General features: G+C 43.1%; 2 protein-coding genes across 2 annotated transcripts in view; one reads left to right on the plus strand and one right to left on the minus strand.

Moving 5' to 3' along the window:
• The window catches only part of LOC103782188 (V-set and immunoglobulin domain-containing protein 1-like), a 20,564-nt gene extending 13,886 nt beyond the window's left edge, over window positions 1-6,678 (plus strand). The window contains exons 3-7 of the mRNA XM_008949940.1: window positions 1,314-1,512; window positions 3,088-3,243; window positions 3,850-3,969; window positions 4,994-5,120; window positions 6,495-6,678. Of these exons, the coding sequence (XP_008948188.1) occupies window positions 1,314-1,512; window positions 3,088-3,243; window positions 3,850-3,969; window positions 4,994-5,120; window positions 6,495-6,678 (786 nt within the window). The remainder of the gene's footprint in view (window positions 1-1,313; window positions 1,513-3,087; window positions 3,244-3,849; window positions 3,970-4,993; window positions 5,121-6,494) is intronic.
• A 4,719-nt stretch (window positions 6,679-11,397) lies between these two features.
• On the minus strand, window positions 11,398-14,408 carry PSMD10 (proteasome (prosome, macropain) 26S subunit, non-ATPase, 10; the record flags this gene model as incomplete). Its single annotated transcript, XM_008949941.1, has 4 exons — window positions 11,398-11,551; window positions 12,568-12,734; window positions 12,840-12,986; window positions 14,304-14,408. Coding segments are annotated over 4 exons (573 nt in total), but the record flags the coding sequence as incomplete, so codon positions are not given.
• Window positions 14,409-14,431: the final 23 nt, after the last annotated feature.

A 14,431-nucleotide genomic window follows, 5' to 3' on the forward strand; every position in this document is an offset into this window, starting at 1 on the left:
GTTTGGGTCCCAACCTCTACTTCTATATGGTTACCTCTCATCAATTTAAAAACTGACTATGCTGGAACTGTTCACTTTGCCTAGATGATGGAGTTTGTGTGTCTAGACACTGGGGAACACACTGGCTATCCCAAGTATTATCACACTATCATTAACATCTGAGGAAAAGAATTAATGTTCCATAGTTTTCCACATTAGCTTTGTTCTTTCAGAGCTAGTTTCCACAGCAGAGCTGGACTTGACAGAGTGTGGATACACCTCAAGGTCTGTTATATTTACCCCAGGGCAGATGAGATGGTGCAGTTCCTAAACACCCCCAAGGCCCAGGCTTCAGACCACCAACAAGGCTCCACCGTGAGCACAATTCTACTTCTCCTTTCAGTCAACAGGCAACAGGTTTGGGCTTATAAGCCTGAGGCAAATTTTACTCCCACAGTGCTAAGTACAATCAATGCTACTGAAGTCAGTGAAAGCAGTCAACATTAAATAGCAAATTTTTATCTGAGAGAAAACGTTGCACTCCTTTGAGACGTTGTCCTTGCTATGTCTGTAATTCTGCAAATCGGTGTTTAGCAAAAGGGAGACGTCTTGATCTGAAAATGGTGTCCCTCCAAGCACTGAATCCAACAGGTATTCTTGAGTTCCACCTGTGGTATAAACTCAAAAACCAGAAGACAGTCCATGACACTGTCTCTGACCCTGACTGCACAAACAAGAACAGCATGGTTGCTCTAATTGCATGTGTGATGATTCTGCTGGCGTTCTCACACCGTATTTTTATTGCTTCTAAATTTACTGCCAACAGGTCAGGTGCCTTGTTTGCTAAACCTATGTCTTAAGTGTTCATTTCAGTTCTCTGTTTGTGAGCTTCTGTATTAGGAAAGCTCTGCAGCCACCCACATTTGCCAATGACAAGTCCACTCTTGTCACAACCTTCTACTGAGACACTTATTAATAATACCACAAATTATCAGTTCAATTAGCATCACTATTCGTTGGGCATGACTTAGCATTTCTTCACAGAATTGTCATATGACAGTCAATGGTCTCAGCTTTGTTTTCACAAATGTGACTGGAGTATCCACAAAGAACTAGCTACTGTCTGTCCATTTACACTGTTACAAAAATCCCACTTCTGAAAAGAAATACATACTCAAATGTACCATGTTTTGATCTCTGCTTTCTTGGGAGAGGGGGCAAGAAAGGGGGTGGCATGGCTTAATCAGAAATCAACTATGCTCCAATTATGAGCACCAAACAAAGAGGCAGTAAGATCTCTTGTTAAGAAACTAACAACTGATTCTTTATCACAGATCTATTATTATTTAGGAGGCCAGTCTTACACCTACGGAGCGTTTAAGAACAGGATAACAGCTGCAACAGGTCCAGGGAATGCATCGATAACAATCTCCAACATGCAGCCCTCAGACACCGGTTCCTACACCTGCGAAGTTTTCAGCCCACAGGGTGACAGTGGCCAGAGTCAGAAATCTGTGATAGTCAGCGTGCTGGGTGAGCACCTTTCCCCCCCATTGCTGTATTCTGCTTTCCTCCCTTTCTTACAAAACACGGAATTCACGGCTCAAAATGCGTGGGAGGAGGGGGACTAAGGGGACTGTGAGAAGCAAGGCCCACGATGCAGAGGCAGGGCTCCTGCTGACGGTGCAGAGGCTCTGCCCAGGGCTCCGCAGGCAGGCACAGCCTGCCCTGCCCTCTAGCTTCCACACACAGCAGGCCTGGGGCCACTCCACAGCCACCCTCCTTCACCCAGGAGCCGCCCCCAGATTCACTCGGGGGGCTCAGAAAGCTACCTCACATCAGCAGGGAAGTGGGGAGCTGGAATTGCCCAACTTCACTGCATTTTTCATGTTGGAAAACAAAGTGATAGGCACTTTGATTAAAATAAAAAGCCCTTTTAGCTGGGAGTGACAACTTCTCTCTGAAGCTACTAGTTTTAGATAATCCAGCCCAACCAAAGACCAAAATTTTACTAATTTTACTTAATGTTGGTCATGGTTGCTTGTGTAAATCCAGGGAGAGGCAGCAGTACAGCCTAAGGGTTCTGGCTCACCCTTGTCACTTGTCATCCAGAAACCTGGTATGTCTTGTATGAAAGTTCTACAAAGTCTGTTTTGGATGGAAGAAATAGCAATAAAAAAAAAAAAAAAAGCAATAGCTCAGCCACCAACCAGCAGGATAGAAAGGATGAAAAGCAGTGGAATGAGATATTTTACTTCCTAATAAGATAAAAGTTTGTACTAAATCCATCTAATCATTGCTTTTATATTGAGAATTTATACCCGGTCAGAGTGACAAATCAAAGCCATAAGACAATGTGATACCAACATCATTTGCCTTTCTGCCAGGGATAAAAAAAAGCCTTATGTAAACTCAATTCCTGAAAAATCAAAGTGCTACCATTAAATCTCATCTAAAATTCCCCAAACAAATAATAAATCTCGGAGCAGATGAGTAAGAGATTGTATTATTCACATGAAGAACAAGAAAGGTTGTTCATTTATGCACAAAAAAAATTGGGCTGCGTTCATTGCTGGTGTAATTCCACTGATGGTACTCTAAAGAACCACAAGTGGATGTCTACAGGCAGGAAAATATGCATATGAAAAATAATAGGTGTGGAAAATAATAGGTGTAAGTGAAGACAGAACCTTCTCCTCTGTGCAAAATGAAGAAATGCTGTCAAAACAGATGTACTTTTTAAGAGAACTCTAGTTAATTTATTTCCTCCACAACTGCAGTATACTAAATAATCAGGCCCTGATCCTGTCCCTTTATGTGGAAAAGCTCCTGCTGTGTCCCTGAAGAAAATGATGCTGGTACGCGGCAGTCTTCATCTCATCACCTCCATAATAATATTTAGTATGCAAATGGAAGAAAAGATAATAAAAAATGTATCCTAGGCCACGTACATATATTCAATATTACTCAGATCTTCAGGGCAGTCTCTGGTGAGATCCATACTCAAGCCTTGCTCTTGGATGCCAGTCTGTAGGTGGGGTTCAATGCTTTTGCAGCCCTGGGGTACGTGCTCCCAACATGTCTGTTCTCCCCATTACTCTTTCACAGTCAAACCATCGAAACCTTTCTGCAAAATAGAAGGCACGCCCGAGAAAGGCCATCTGATCTACCTCCTCTGCAACTGTGAAGAGGGACTGCCTCGCCCTTCCTACCGCTGGTACAAAGCCCAGGAGAACAGCCTCAAGCCTGTGACTGAACCATTCAGTACGTAACTGCAGCGCTCTCCGGCCCTGGACGGATCTGGAGCTGGCTCATAGGGCAGCTAAAACCTACCCTCCTCTTCTGACAGTCTGTGTCACAAAATCATATTTGACTTATTCAAATTGCCTGAGAGCTGTCACAAAACCAGAATGCTTTTTGTTTTAATAGAAACTATGTGGCATGTCCAAGTCTGGTCTATGCCGTTACTTTGAAAGGGAGAAAAGTTTATGCCTTTACATCTCCCTTCCCTCGGAATTTTGAGTGAACTTAGAATAAGTTAAGTCTGTTTGTCATTCAGGTGCTAGGAATTCCACCCCCAAAATCTTCAGTACTTGTTACATTTTCATTTGTCAAGTCACACTGACAATAGCATCAGTGTGGGTAAAACATCAGGCAGATTGATTTGCAGAGCAGGGGACCACTTCTCATATTTGAAAAGGAAGGGAAATATATTTTTATTTAAAGAATATATAAAAAACCCAAATGAATTCATAATCTTAGACCTCTGTTTCTAATTTCTTAACAGCTCTCAGTATTACCAACTGAAGAGCACTGTTTGCCCCTGCAGTATAGGAAGGGTAACCTGTACCTACTCTCTGCTTGTCACAGATCCAAGCACTGGCATGCTTTACATTGGCAACCTCACCAACTTTGAAACTGGGTATTACCGGTGCGTAGCCAGCAACTTCCTGGGGAACAGCACCTGTGAGCTCGACCTGACTGCAAAGCGTGAGTTCAACGTGGGAAGACAATCCCATATTTGATGTATGACATGCACAGTTTGCAGGAAAATGCTGTAACAACTTAAAAGCATAGGGTTTTTTTTTTGAAGTAAGAAGAATGGGCCTTGGAGAGCTCCGGAGTTTTCAACCAGGCATGCCCAGAATTCACACCGACCTAGACAACTGATTTAACATCTCCATTTCCCACTGGAAGCAGGAGCAGAACCTGGCTCTGACTGCAGAGCCTTTACTGAGAACTGACAGGCATGGAGTTTAGAGCAGTTCCTTCCAGCCAACAGTCCTGCTGAGGTCCCCCTGCCCCAGAATTTATAACCATCACTGAAATCTGGTAGTACAAAGACTGGGGGCTAAAGATACTGCAGTCATAGACTTACCCTGACTTCCCTCAAGCAGCCATCAACCTGATCCTGACTGTTCTCAAGCAGTGGGCAACATCTGCATGCAGTTTTTTCATGTAACCACTAACATTTAACAAAAGCAAGCATATGTTGTACAAGCACCCGTGAGAGATATCCCTGAAATGGTCACTCCATTACTCAGAGGTCTAGAAAATTATAATTGCAGGTCAGAGCCAGAAGCTGTACTAGCTGAAATGGAAAGAGATTTGGGGGGCTCACAACTGATCAGAGCATGTATTTTACATCTCAGCTGAAAGACAGGGATAAAGGCAACCTGAATTTCAGCATTTGCTGGCAAGGACTGAAGAGCAAAGGCTTTCAACTACTGCCTGTGTTAACAGCCTTGTGTTTCTCTTAGCCAGGCACAAACAGAGGGTTTGTTTGGGTAAGGATCTAACCAAAAAGAAAGGAGGCAGCAAAGACCATAAAAGCACAGTTCGCTCTTTGCTGGAAAACCTTTGCCCTCCCCCCTGGAAATGCAGCTGTCAGTCAGCTTTTTACCTCTTTGAATCCAATGCCTTCTTTCTGCTCAAGGCTCCTCCACTCAGTTTCCACGGGATTTTGCCATAATACTACTTTTTAAAAGGTCAAGTGAACTTTTTTTCTTTCCAGATTCAGACAGTGGGATTATTGCTGGAGCATTAATTGGAGCAGTCCTGGTAGCTGCTATCATCTGTGTCATCGTCTGGGTCTTGACCAAGAAGGCAAAGAATAAGAAGTCATCGAGTAATGAGATGCAGTAAGAGTTTCTGTTTGCTTCCCTTTCTGTAAAGCACTGCTGATAATCCAGAACTAAAGTAAAATGGAATTACTCTAAATATTTTTTGAAGGGTAAATAATACAGGTTTTGAGAAAACTTCCAGAGTGAGAATATTTGCTTTTGTGTGACTTTTAAGCCATTGCTCTTGGAACAGAAGTTGCCTCTTCCCTGTGTTTACAGGCAGCTACCACTTAGTGGTATCTAAAATAGTAAAGTAACTGGTTTTTAAACAACACAAATTAAAAGTCACAAGCTGGAAAAACAGTTTTTAATATTAAAAAGTTAACAGGGACTCTTAATGGCAGGTGGGAGAAATGAAAAAAAGGAACAGCAGCAAAGAATAAGCAGCAAATTGACTGGGATTGCATGTTACTGGATTTAAGCAGAGAGGGCTCGCTCAGCTCAGTGCTATTTGAGATTGCAGGACACACACTTGGGATAATCTAAGGCATCCCAAATGGCAGAAGACAAAGTTTAGGCAACAGAATGGAGCCCAGAATGTCCACTTTGACCCTTTTCTGGAAATGTCTTTTCCTCTGTGCTTTGGTTGCTCATTTTTTCTTTAAACGGCCAAATCCTCAGAATAAGGATAATCTCATATCTTGTACAGATAGGATTTAGCCAGAAAAGATATTATGTCATCTTCCCTGTAGCTCAGGCCTAAGACTTCCCGAGGTGGAGTTCTCTTCACCCAGACCAGCAGCCAGTCACTCATGCACACAGCTTCTGCTTTCAACTGATGTAGCATTAACACCTAATTTTGTGCTCGCATCCTAATAAATCTTACTACACTGAATTAATCCACTAGCATGTGATATTTTTTTACAGGTGAAAGTGCTTAAATATCAGGAGTTGATTTGTTATTGTTTTGATAAGACAGCTGGAACTCATACCTGTTGCTAAAAATATTTTTCTAGATTTCAGCCTTTTCATGGCTCTTTTCTGCCTGCACTCTGTTTTTATGCACTCAAATGGGACACCAGCTCTGCATGGAACTTCCCAGAAAGCTCACACCAAGCCCTGTGGTTTGCTGCCTCTTCTCAGACACTGTTTGCCAGCACTGTTTCCCTTTTTGCTTTCTTGGCCTGGCATTTCAATATACCAAAATACATTTTCTTCTAGCAGGGTTGCCTAAACCAGTGATGCAGATCAGTCTCACTCTCCCACATGCTGTCACTCTTTCTGTTTTAGCAGCAGTGATGTTGTAGCTTTTCCATGTGCTCTCAGAACAGTCATAATAATGTGGGGGTTACTGTTTAGACAATGCAACTACAAAGACTCACTCTTTCAAAAGGCTCTTGTGTAGATGGGGTTTCAACATGTGACATCACAATCCTCCCCATCTTCCCACAGAGAAATGGCTCAGAAACAATCCAATGCAGAGTATGTTCAGGTACCTAATGAGGAAAACCTTCCTGCGACCACAGTTCCATCCAGCAATGCAACAAATGAATACCCCAGTGCTGATGAAACAGCAGCTGCTGGAACACCTGAAAATGATGAGAAGCAAGAAGTACAAAAAGAAGAAATAGCCTAAAGTTGTGATACAGTTTTCCTTGTCTTCTTTGGACCCTTTAGACAAAAATTGTTGTCATTGAGTTAATATAGAAGCACGACTGAAACTTATATGGGCATTTGTATTGTGAACCACTGGGCTGGAGATTGAAAAGGGTCTGTTACACATGCACTTGGGGAACAGCAGAAGATTTGGTCTTTAAATTAACCAAATTTCATGTATTGTCTCATTATAATTGTACATAACCACAAAAAGACTAACACCCACATTTAGCCAGCCTATTCTGCAAAACTGATTAGGAAATGGGCTGAAGCAACTGGCAAAATAAGAGCTTTCCAGTCAACTGTCAGTAAGGCTGTATGTACCTACACAGTCCTGCATCTTCCCCAGAAACAGTGCTGACCAACCTCAGGTTTCCTGTGCACCAACAACAATCACAATGGCCAAAACTTTGTGGTGTTTAAAGGATCTGCTTTTGCACATCAGAAGTAAAAAGAAGTTTCATCAATGTCATCAGAGTGTTAGCACCTGGACCCATGAAATCTTGAGTGTCTGAATTCTACTTAAAGCTAAAAAAATAGATCCTGGGAAATTTTACCCTGTTGCTGCTTACGTGGAGTATGTTTTTTTAACTGTGACCTTCCTGGCTTTGAAGTTCCCAAGGCACTGGCATTCCAGAGTTGGGTGTTTTAGCAGTTCTGCTTTTCAGCTTAACGGAACTCACATTCAGGCACCCAGTTGAGACTGATCAATTGACTTTTCCAGACCACAGGAGCTGGAAATCTAAGTCCCTTGCAAGGCTTGTCATAACAGATGCACAGAGTATCAGATTCCTCAGGACACACAGATACAGCTGCTTTCAAAATAGTACTGCCTACTACGTAACAGACTAGCTTAGACTGCTTCCTCTGCCTGGGGTGATCTAAACCTATGTCCAGGCTACTGCTTTACCCACTAAGCAACAAACTCCTGCTACCTTTCTGCTGGTCTCTTCAGCCCAGTGTACCTCTATTTTCTATAGGTGTAAGCATCCAGAGGAAAGGTAAGTAGTGCATGCCCACCAACAGCCAACTGCTGAGCAACAAGCACACTTTTGGAAGGAGAAAAGGGAGTTGAGCCTAATCTCTAATCACCTCTCCTCTCTAGGCCTCACTTCTAAGGTTAAGCAAACTCAGCTCTTCAAAAGGCCAAAGATACCAATGTTCCAAAGAGCTCAAGGAACATGGGGCTCATGTGAATGCAGACACATAGATTCAGCAGCTCCCTTCTCAGCTACCTGAGGCAGACACTCACTGACACAAGGAGACACTGGTTTCAGTCTCATGCACTGCAGAAGAACGTATCTGGCTCAGGGATTTGGACTTCTTGGCACTTAAGACTTTGGTTCATAATGTTTTGATCTAATGTTCATAAATCCTTTGGCAACTGCTGCTAGCCTGTAAACATCAGTCATGTGCAACAGTCATCTTTAAAATACATGAAAGGATACATCTGTGCTAAAATTTTCAGGTTCAGTTTCTACAGTTCAAAGTGTGTTTATCAAGACAGTGACCACAAAAAAAAAAAAGAAAAAGGAAAAAAAAAATAAAAGACACAAAGATGGCAATATCTGAAGAAGATACAAGGCATGGGGTCCTAATTAAGATACCATTTGGATCATTAAGCATAACTGTATTCATTGCCCTTCCTACAGTTTTCTGATTTGTCTTTGATACGTGTGTTCTAGTGTTTAGCTTCACTGTAGAGTAAAAGAGCATTTACAGAGTTCTTATAATATTGTTTTAGCTAAAAACCACTTGTGCTGGACTGTGAGGCCCAACCCCTCACCAATACCAACACTGCCACATCCTACCAGTGGATCCTCACGCCCCTTTCTCTCCAGAACACCCAAGGTAAACCTCAAATCATGACCTCTATGTGAGACTTCTTAATCAGGCCTCTCTCTTGGTGACTCCTGGAGCAACTGTGCTAAGCAAAATCCACATATTCACATCCTTCAGTCCAGGTTTAGAACCTTACTGAAAATTTCTGATATTCACCCCCCAAATTTTGTGTGCACCCAGAACTATGACATTAAGCACATTCAGTAGCTGCAAGAGAAGAGTAAGTACTACCTACTCCTGTTTGGTGCCATTTCTTACCAAAGGTCTCTTCTAATGAGGTAGTTCTGATCAATTATTGGTCCAAGGGAGCCCATGACTTGGCTGACAGTGGTATTCATCTTAAATCACTTCTTGTCTGACATTCCCAGGCATTCTTTTTCTCTTGCTCTTCATGGGAAAATATAAACGACTCCTCTACTCATGACACTGCTGTAGTGGTGTTAGTTCTTCTAAAGTCATCTCCTATATACCTCTTAGTTACATTTTTCTTACTGAACAGCTTTCCAACTTCCACCTCTCTGCAACAGCACTATCGTGATTAAAGGGGAGGATATACTATGTGGTCATTATCATAACTTTATAATCTTTTGTTAATCTCAGCTCCACAAATTCCTCTGCATCTATTCCTTACATAACCTGCTACAATGAGTTAGGAGCTTATGCTGGTGAAGTTGTTTCTCCTGTCTACAGCTAATACAATCTTCCTAGAATGCCACGGGTCTTACATTTACTAAAGAAACAGAACTTGCCTAAGTTATGTTAATGTTTTTACATAAAAAGAAAGAACAATTGAACACAAGTTCTGGGCCAATAATTCTTCTCATACTTCTAACCACCACTGTGTAATAGATAGCATTAAAAAAAACCAAAAAGCAAAATTAAGAAGCAAAACAGATTGCTGAGGATGAGGAGGGATGTGAGGAAAACAACATTTACTTGGAGTTTAACATATTGAGATATTTTTATAAGCCTCCTGGCAGATGTTTGCTCTTATTATGAAAGTTTCTCTCATGTAAAGCAGTTTATTAAAAAGGATGGGACACTGTTCCTAGCTTTCCACTGATGCTCTTGGCAAAGCACAAGCCAAATTAGATATTGATCCATGGTGTGTAGCTCAAAAACCCTGCAGAGCTATGCAGGACGCAGAAACATTTTTCAGAATTTGCCTCACATGTTCTGACAGTCTTTGCTGCATGACCCATTTATCTTCTCCTGAGGGAGTAGGGATCATTAATATGGAAACCAGATATTAAGCCAAAATTCAAGCTACCGTCTCCAAGGGAAGTGGATTCACAAAGCTACAAAGCTGTGGCAGGGGATTTTTCTGCTATGCAGAGATCAAGGATGAACACAGAATTCTAACTCCAGCTTTTCTCAGTTCAGGTTCTCTGCAGTGCCTGCACGATATGTAAGAAACATCTACTCAGTCAGGTCCCACCTCCACACAAGGTCTGCAGAGCCAGAGCTCACAGTGAAGGCAAGTTATCCCACCTCTCTCAGTAGGTACCCTCCATGAAATTTAACCTGCAGTTTGCTTTCTAGGATAGTCTTGGTGCAGATGTTTGTTTGGTTGTAAGTTCCTGTCTTGCTTATCAAAACAAATTGCATTACCTTAATCCCTACAAAGAAACTGTAGAGACTGTCATCTTCCATTTCAAACTCTCCTTGCAGCTGGAGAACAAGCACGTCCTAGTTCCATGCTCCATATGGATGGCAGGGTTTCATCTGACTTGTTGTTCACACCCCAAGTGTACAAGCTATTTAGAAAATATTGCATTTGTTACATGTAAGTTTAATAAAGTTTTATAACACCAAAGACTGCTGTTTAGGAAAGTTCTTTATTTCACAGAGTTTCATCAGCATCATTCATTCAGAAGGTGGAGACCTATCCCACTAGTGGCAAAAGTGATCTTACCAACATCAGAACAGGAGGTCACTATTCAGACTCAGTCTCATAAGCTCTGCCTTCTAATAACTTAATACCAGGACTTGCTATAAGGAAATACAGGTGATTAAATCAGGCTTCTGTTATCAAGTAAGATGGTAAATGGCGAGAGTCAGTGCTGTAGAACGGGAGCCACACAGAACAGAAAGAGACATCTACAGAAGGAGCAAGAGGAAAGAAAATTGGATTCAAAGTACGACCCAGAGAAGTATCCAGAGCCATCCATTATACAATAGCATAGTTGCAGAGGTAACCCTGAAACTGCATCTGCATTCTGCAAGCAGTCCAGTGCTCTTAGCAAATACAGACATTTAAAGATTCAAAGAAACACGGTAACAACAGATGACAACAGAAAAGCTTCCAATACTCAGAGCTTGGGGGATACACTAGGAGTAAAAATGGGTACAATTATCTGAGCAAAGGGCACTCTACAAAGAGAGAGGTGTGGTTAAGAATCACCTGAAGGAAGAGAACTGGAACGTACAAAACCCACACAAAAACCCATACACAAATCACAAAGGCTAGGGGGAAAAGGAAAGTCTCCAGAATACACTTCCAAAATAAAATTGACTTAAAATGGTTAAAGCATTTTTGGTCCTGTTGTTTGAAAAAAAGAATTCTAAACTAGGTTCTGAAATACAAGGACAGACCATGTTTATACAGATCGTACTGTAAACTGAAAGAGAACTGCAAGATATTAAAAAATACTTTAAAATCAGTGAGCAGTTTAATTAACAGGAAGTACAAACAGTTGTTTTGGCACTGTACTCGACAGAAAGCTAGAGATACACATCTGGTTACCATGCTGATGCTCATACCTGACATCCTAGTTGAACTATCAACAGACAAAGTCTGCAGTCTCAAACACAAGTGCACCAGGAAAGAGGAGGTCTGCAGGGTCAGGAGTCCCCACTAGCCTTCCACCATTCTTTTAAGCACAGCTCCCAGGCCACCCTTGGCCACTTTGAGGGGGGTCAGTTCCTCTTTATTCTCAATGTGAATACTTGCACCGTGAGACACCAGCAGCTTTGCCTCCTCCACTCTCTCTTCATCGCAGGCTAAATGACTGCAATAAGAACAAGAAACCCACAGCCACTATTAAACAGTCCAAGCTTATAAAGAGCAACAATTCCACCTCGCCACAATGACAGCATGAATGCTGGGGGGGAGACACAGCCTAGAACAAAACCACACACAACCAACCACCTGCCTGGGCTCCAGAGCTTGCTGTCCACTCACTCTGATGTCATTAAGCAACTGAAGAACATTCCTCCTGCTACTGTCCTCACAACATTAAGACACTTCTTCAGACTAGGATTTGGCAAAGCTAAGGAGCACATAATCCACGGTGAAAACAGAAAATGGTGATCTCTGTTTGAATCAAAGTGATAAACTAAATCATATGATGATTAAAAATAACCTGAAGTGAGTTCCTGCACATGCAGCAAATGCTTTTTTCCATTTGCATAGTATCTTAAGAATCAGCGTGTGTGTTCCAGGACAATACTGGGGTTTACTTACAGCTAAAACACACTGCTTGGTCTTACTCACAGCAAAGCCTTTATTCCACTGTAGGCAAGGCAGAGTTTTGTCACCAGCTTCACAGCAGATAAGGTTTTACCCTCACAGATCCAAACTGATCTCTAAGGTAACATCAAAGGCTGGGCTGATCGTACTTCAATTGTATCTTATTTTCCTTAGAGAGGCAAAGAAAGGCTGCCAAAATAATTCTTGCTTGGCAGGAGAGTGCAGGCCAGCCTGCAAGACCCATTCCCTCTGCCTTTGGTGTCACTAGCTCACTTTCTACCCTCTAGTGGCAACCGAATGTATACCAAATTATTACAAAAGGTGTTCTACACGTTTTAAGTGGAAGTAGTAACACAAATTACAGTATGTACCTACAGACACAGTTAAGCAAAATACTCAGTATGTTTTTCTCAAATTCTTTTTAATTACATAGGTTTGTGAAGCAAGAGGGTATTCTGAAGCAATGAGAAATCCAAAAAAGAAATTGAAGCAATGGAGCTTCATTTCATAGAGATTATGCTACGTTTAGCGAAATAAAAATGAAAAATTACTTACAGAGGAGTATTCCCTTCAGAGTCCTGTATGTTCAGAGATGCATTGTGCTGCAGGAGGATCTGTACCATTTTTAGGTTTCCTTTGGCTGCTGCCCTGTGTAATGGGGTGGATTCAAAATGATCTGTTGCATCCGGGTCAGCTCCGTTCTCCAGGAGCATGACTGCAATCTGAACATGCAGGAAGAGAAAGGAGGGGGCGGTGGTGGTGAAGATAATATAACTGAACACTTCTTCCAAGAGCAACCCCACCTCCAGCAGCACAGGCAAACCTACCTCCTGCTTATTTTTGGAGGCTGCATAATGGAGGGGCGTGCAGCCGTTGTGGTTGGCAGCGTTGACTGGAGCACCCCTGGCAAGGAGGGATTTCACAATGTCATCGCGGCCCGCGGAGGCGGCGATGTGTAAGGGAGTCCAGCCAGCCTGCAGAGGCAAGGAAACCCCATGTCACCAGGAGTCTCAGGCAAAAAACACAAGGTATAACCCCACTACAGACTTGACTACTCATTAGCCACCCCTACATAGCTGTAAGGCTACACATTATTGATTCCCACCAGCGAGACAAGTCTCAGGTCCTCTCACACGCCTGCACTCAGCACTTGACAAAAGCCCCCAGCTAAATGCCAGAAATCCCTTCTGCTCTGCAAGGTGTCACCCAGGGCACTTTGGCCCTGCAGAACTAACAGTAGTGCTTTTTTTCAGAACAAATAAAGAGGGGCAGAAAAGGGTGTCTAAAAGTTTATGCAATCTTTTCTATATCCTACCCTCTATCTAAACTGATGGGACAACATCTCCTTCTTGGAGGATTATCTTTAGGATGCTTCATAATGGATGAAATTATTTCAACCCTTCCTCTAGAACAGTAACAGACCATCTTCTTTGCAACTGTGAAATCACTCAACTTGTCACCTACCCTACAATGCCTTCCCCAATAGGGAGTAATCTTCAAGGAACCTCATCATTTGGCACAATGTATTTAAGAGGGTCACGCCAAGATAAAAGTAATGTGAAAACACCTGAAAACAAGCCAACCATCCCTGGTTTTGCAACTTTGTTCATAAGAAGAGTTCTCCTAAAATTCCTTGGCAATAAGGAAGACTCCTCAAGTTTCATCACCCCCTATTCCACAAAAAGTGAAATACTTCAGCCAGGATTCCTAGTGCACACACAGTCCTATATGCTTCTTAAAGTCTCCCAAATACCACATGGGTTCCATCAGCTGATCAAACTGAACTGATGAAACTGAAGGAGGGAGAAAAGGAAGAGAGCAGTGCCAGTTGCCACCAGATGAATGACAGGGACACTTCTATGGCTGAAACCACAATGGCAAAGGGTCCAGACAGCAGCTGTGCACCCAAATTCCCCACAAAGAATTTCAGCAAACTTCCTCAGCCCCCCAGCATCAGCCCACACCCCGGGCCAGGCCCTCACAGGGGTGGAGAGTCACAATCCCAGCACGGAGGGGTTGGGAGGGACCAACCTCTCTGGGGATCATCTCGTCCAACCCCCCTGCTCCAGCAGGGTCACCCAGAGCAGGTTGCCCAGGACGGTGTCCAGGCAGGTTTGGAATCTCTCCAAAGGAGGAGACTCCACCACCTCTGTGGGCAGCCTGCTCCAGCTTTGGGTACCCTCACAGGGAAGAAGTTTCTCCTCACGTTCAGACGGAACAGTTTGCGCCTGTTGCCCCTGTCCTGTCTCCACCACCACTGACAAGGGTCCTGGGGGGGCCGCGACACTCACATCGTCCTTGTCGCCCACAGGCACGCCGAGGCCGAGGAGGAGATCAGCGACGTCCGTGTGTCCCGCCGAGCAGGCCCAGTGCAGCGCGGTCCGGTTGTCCTGAGGGAAGGAGGGAGGGAGGGGGCGGT

This window comes from Merops nubicus, unplaced genomic scaffold (assembly GCF_000691845.1).
Source record: "Merops nubicus isolate BGI_N331 unplaced genomic scaffold, ASM69184v1 scaffold16791, whole genome shotgun sequence".
Taxonomy (NCBI): domain Eukaryota; kingdom Metazoa; phylum Chordata; class Aves; order Coraciiformes; family Meropidae; genus Merops; species Merops nubicus.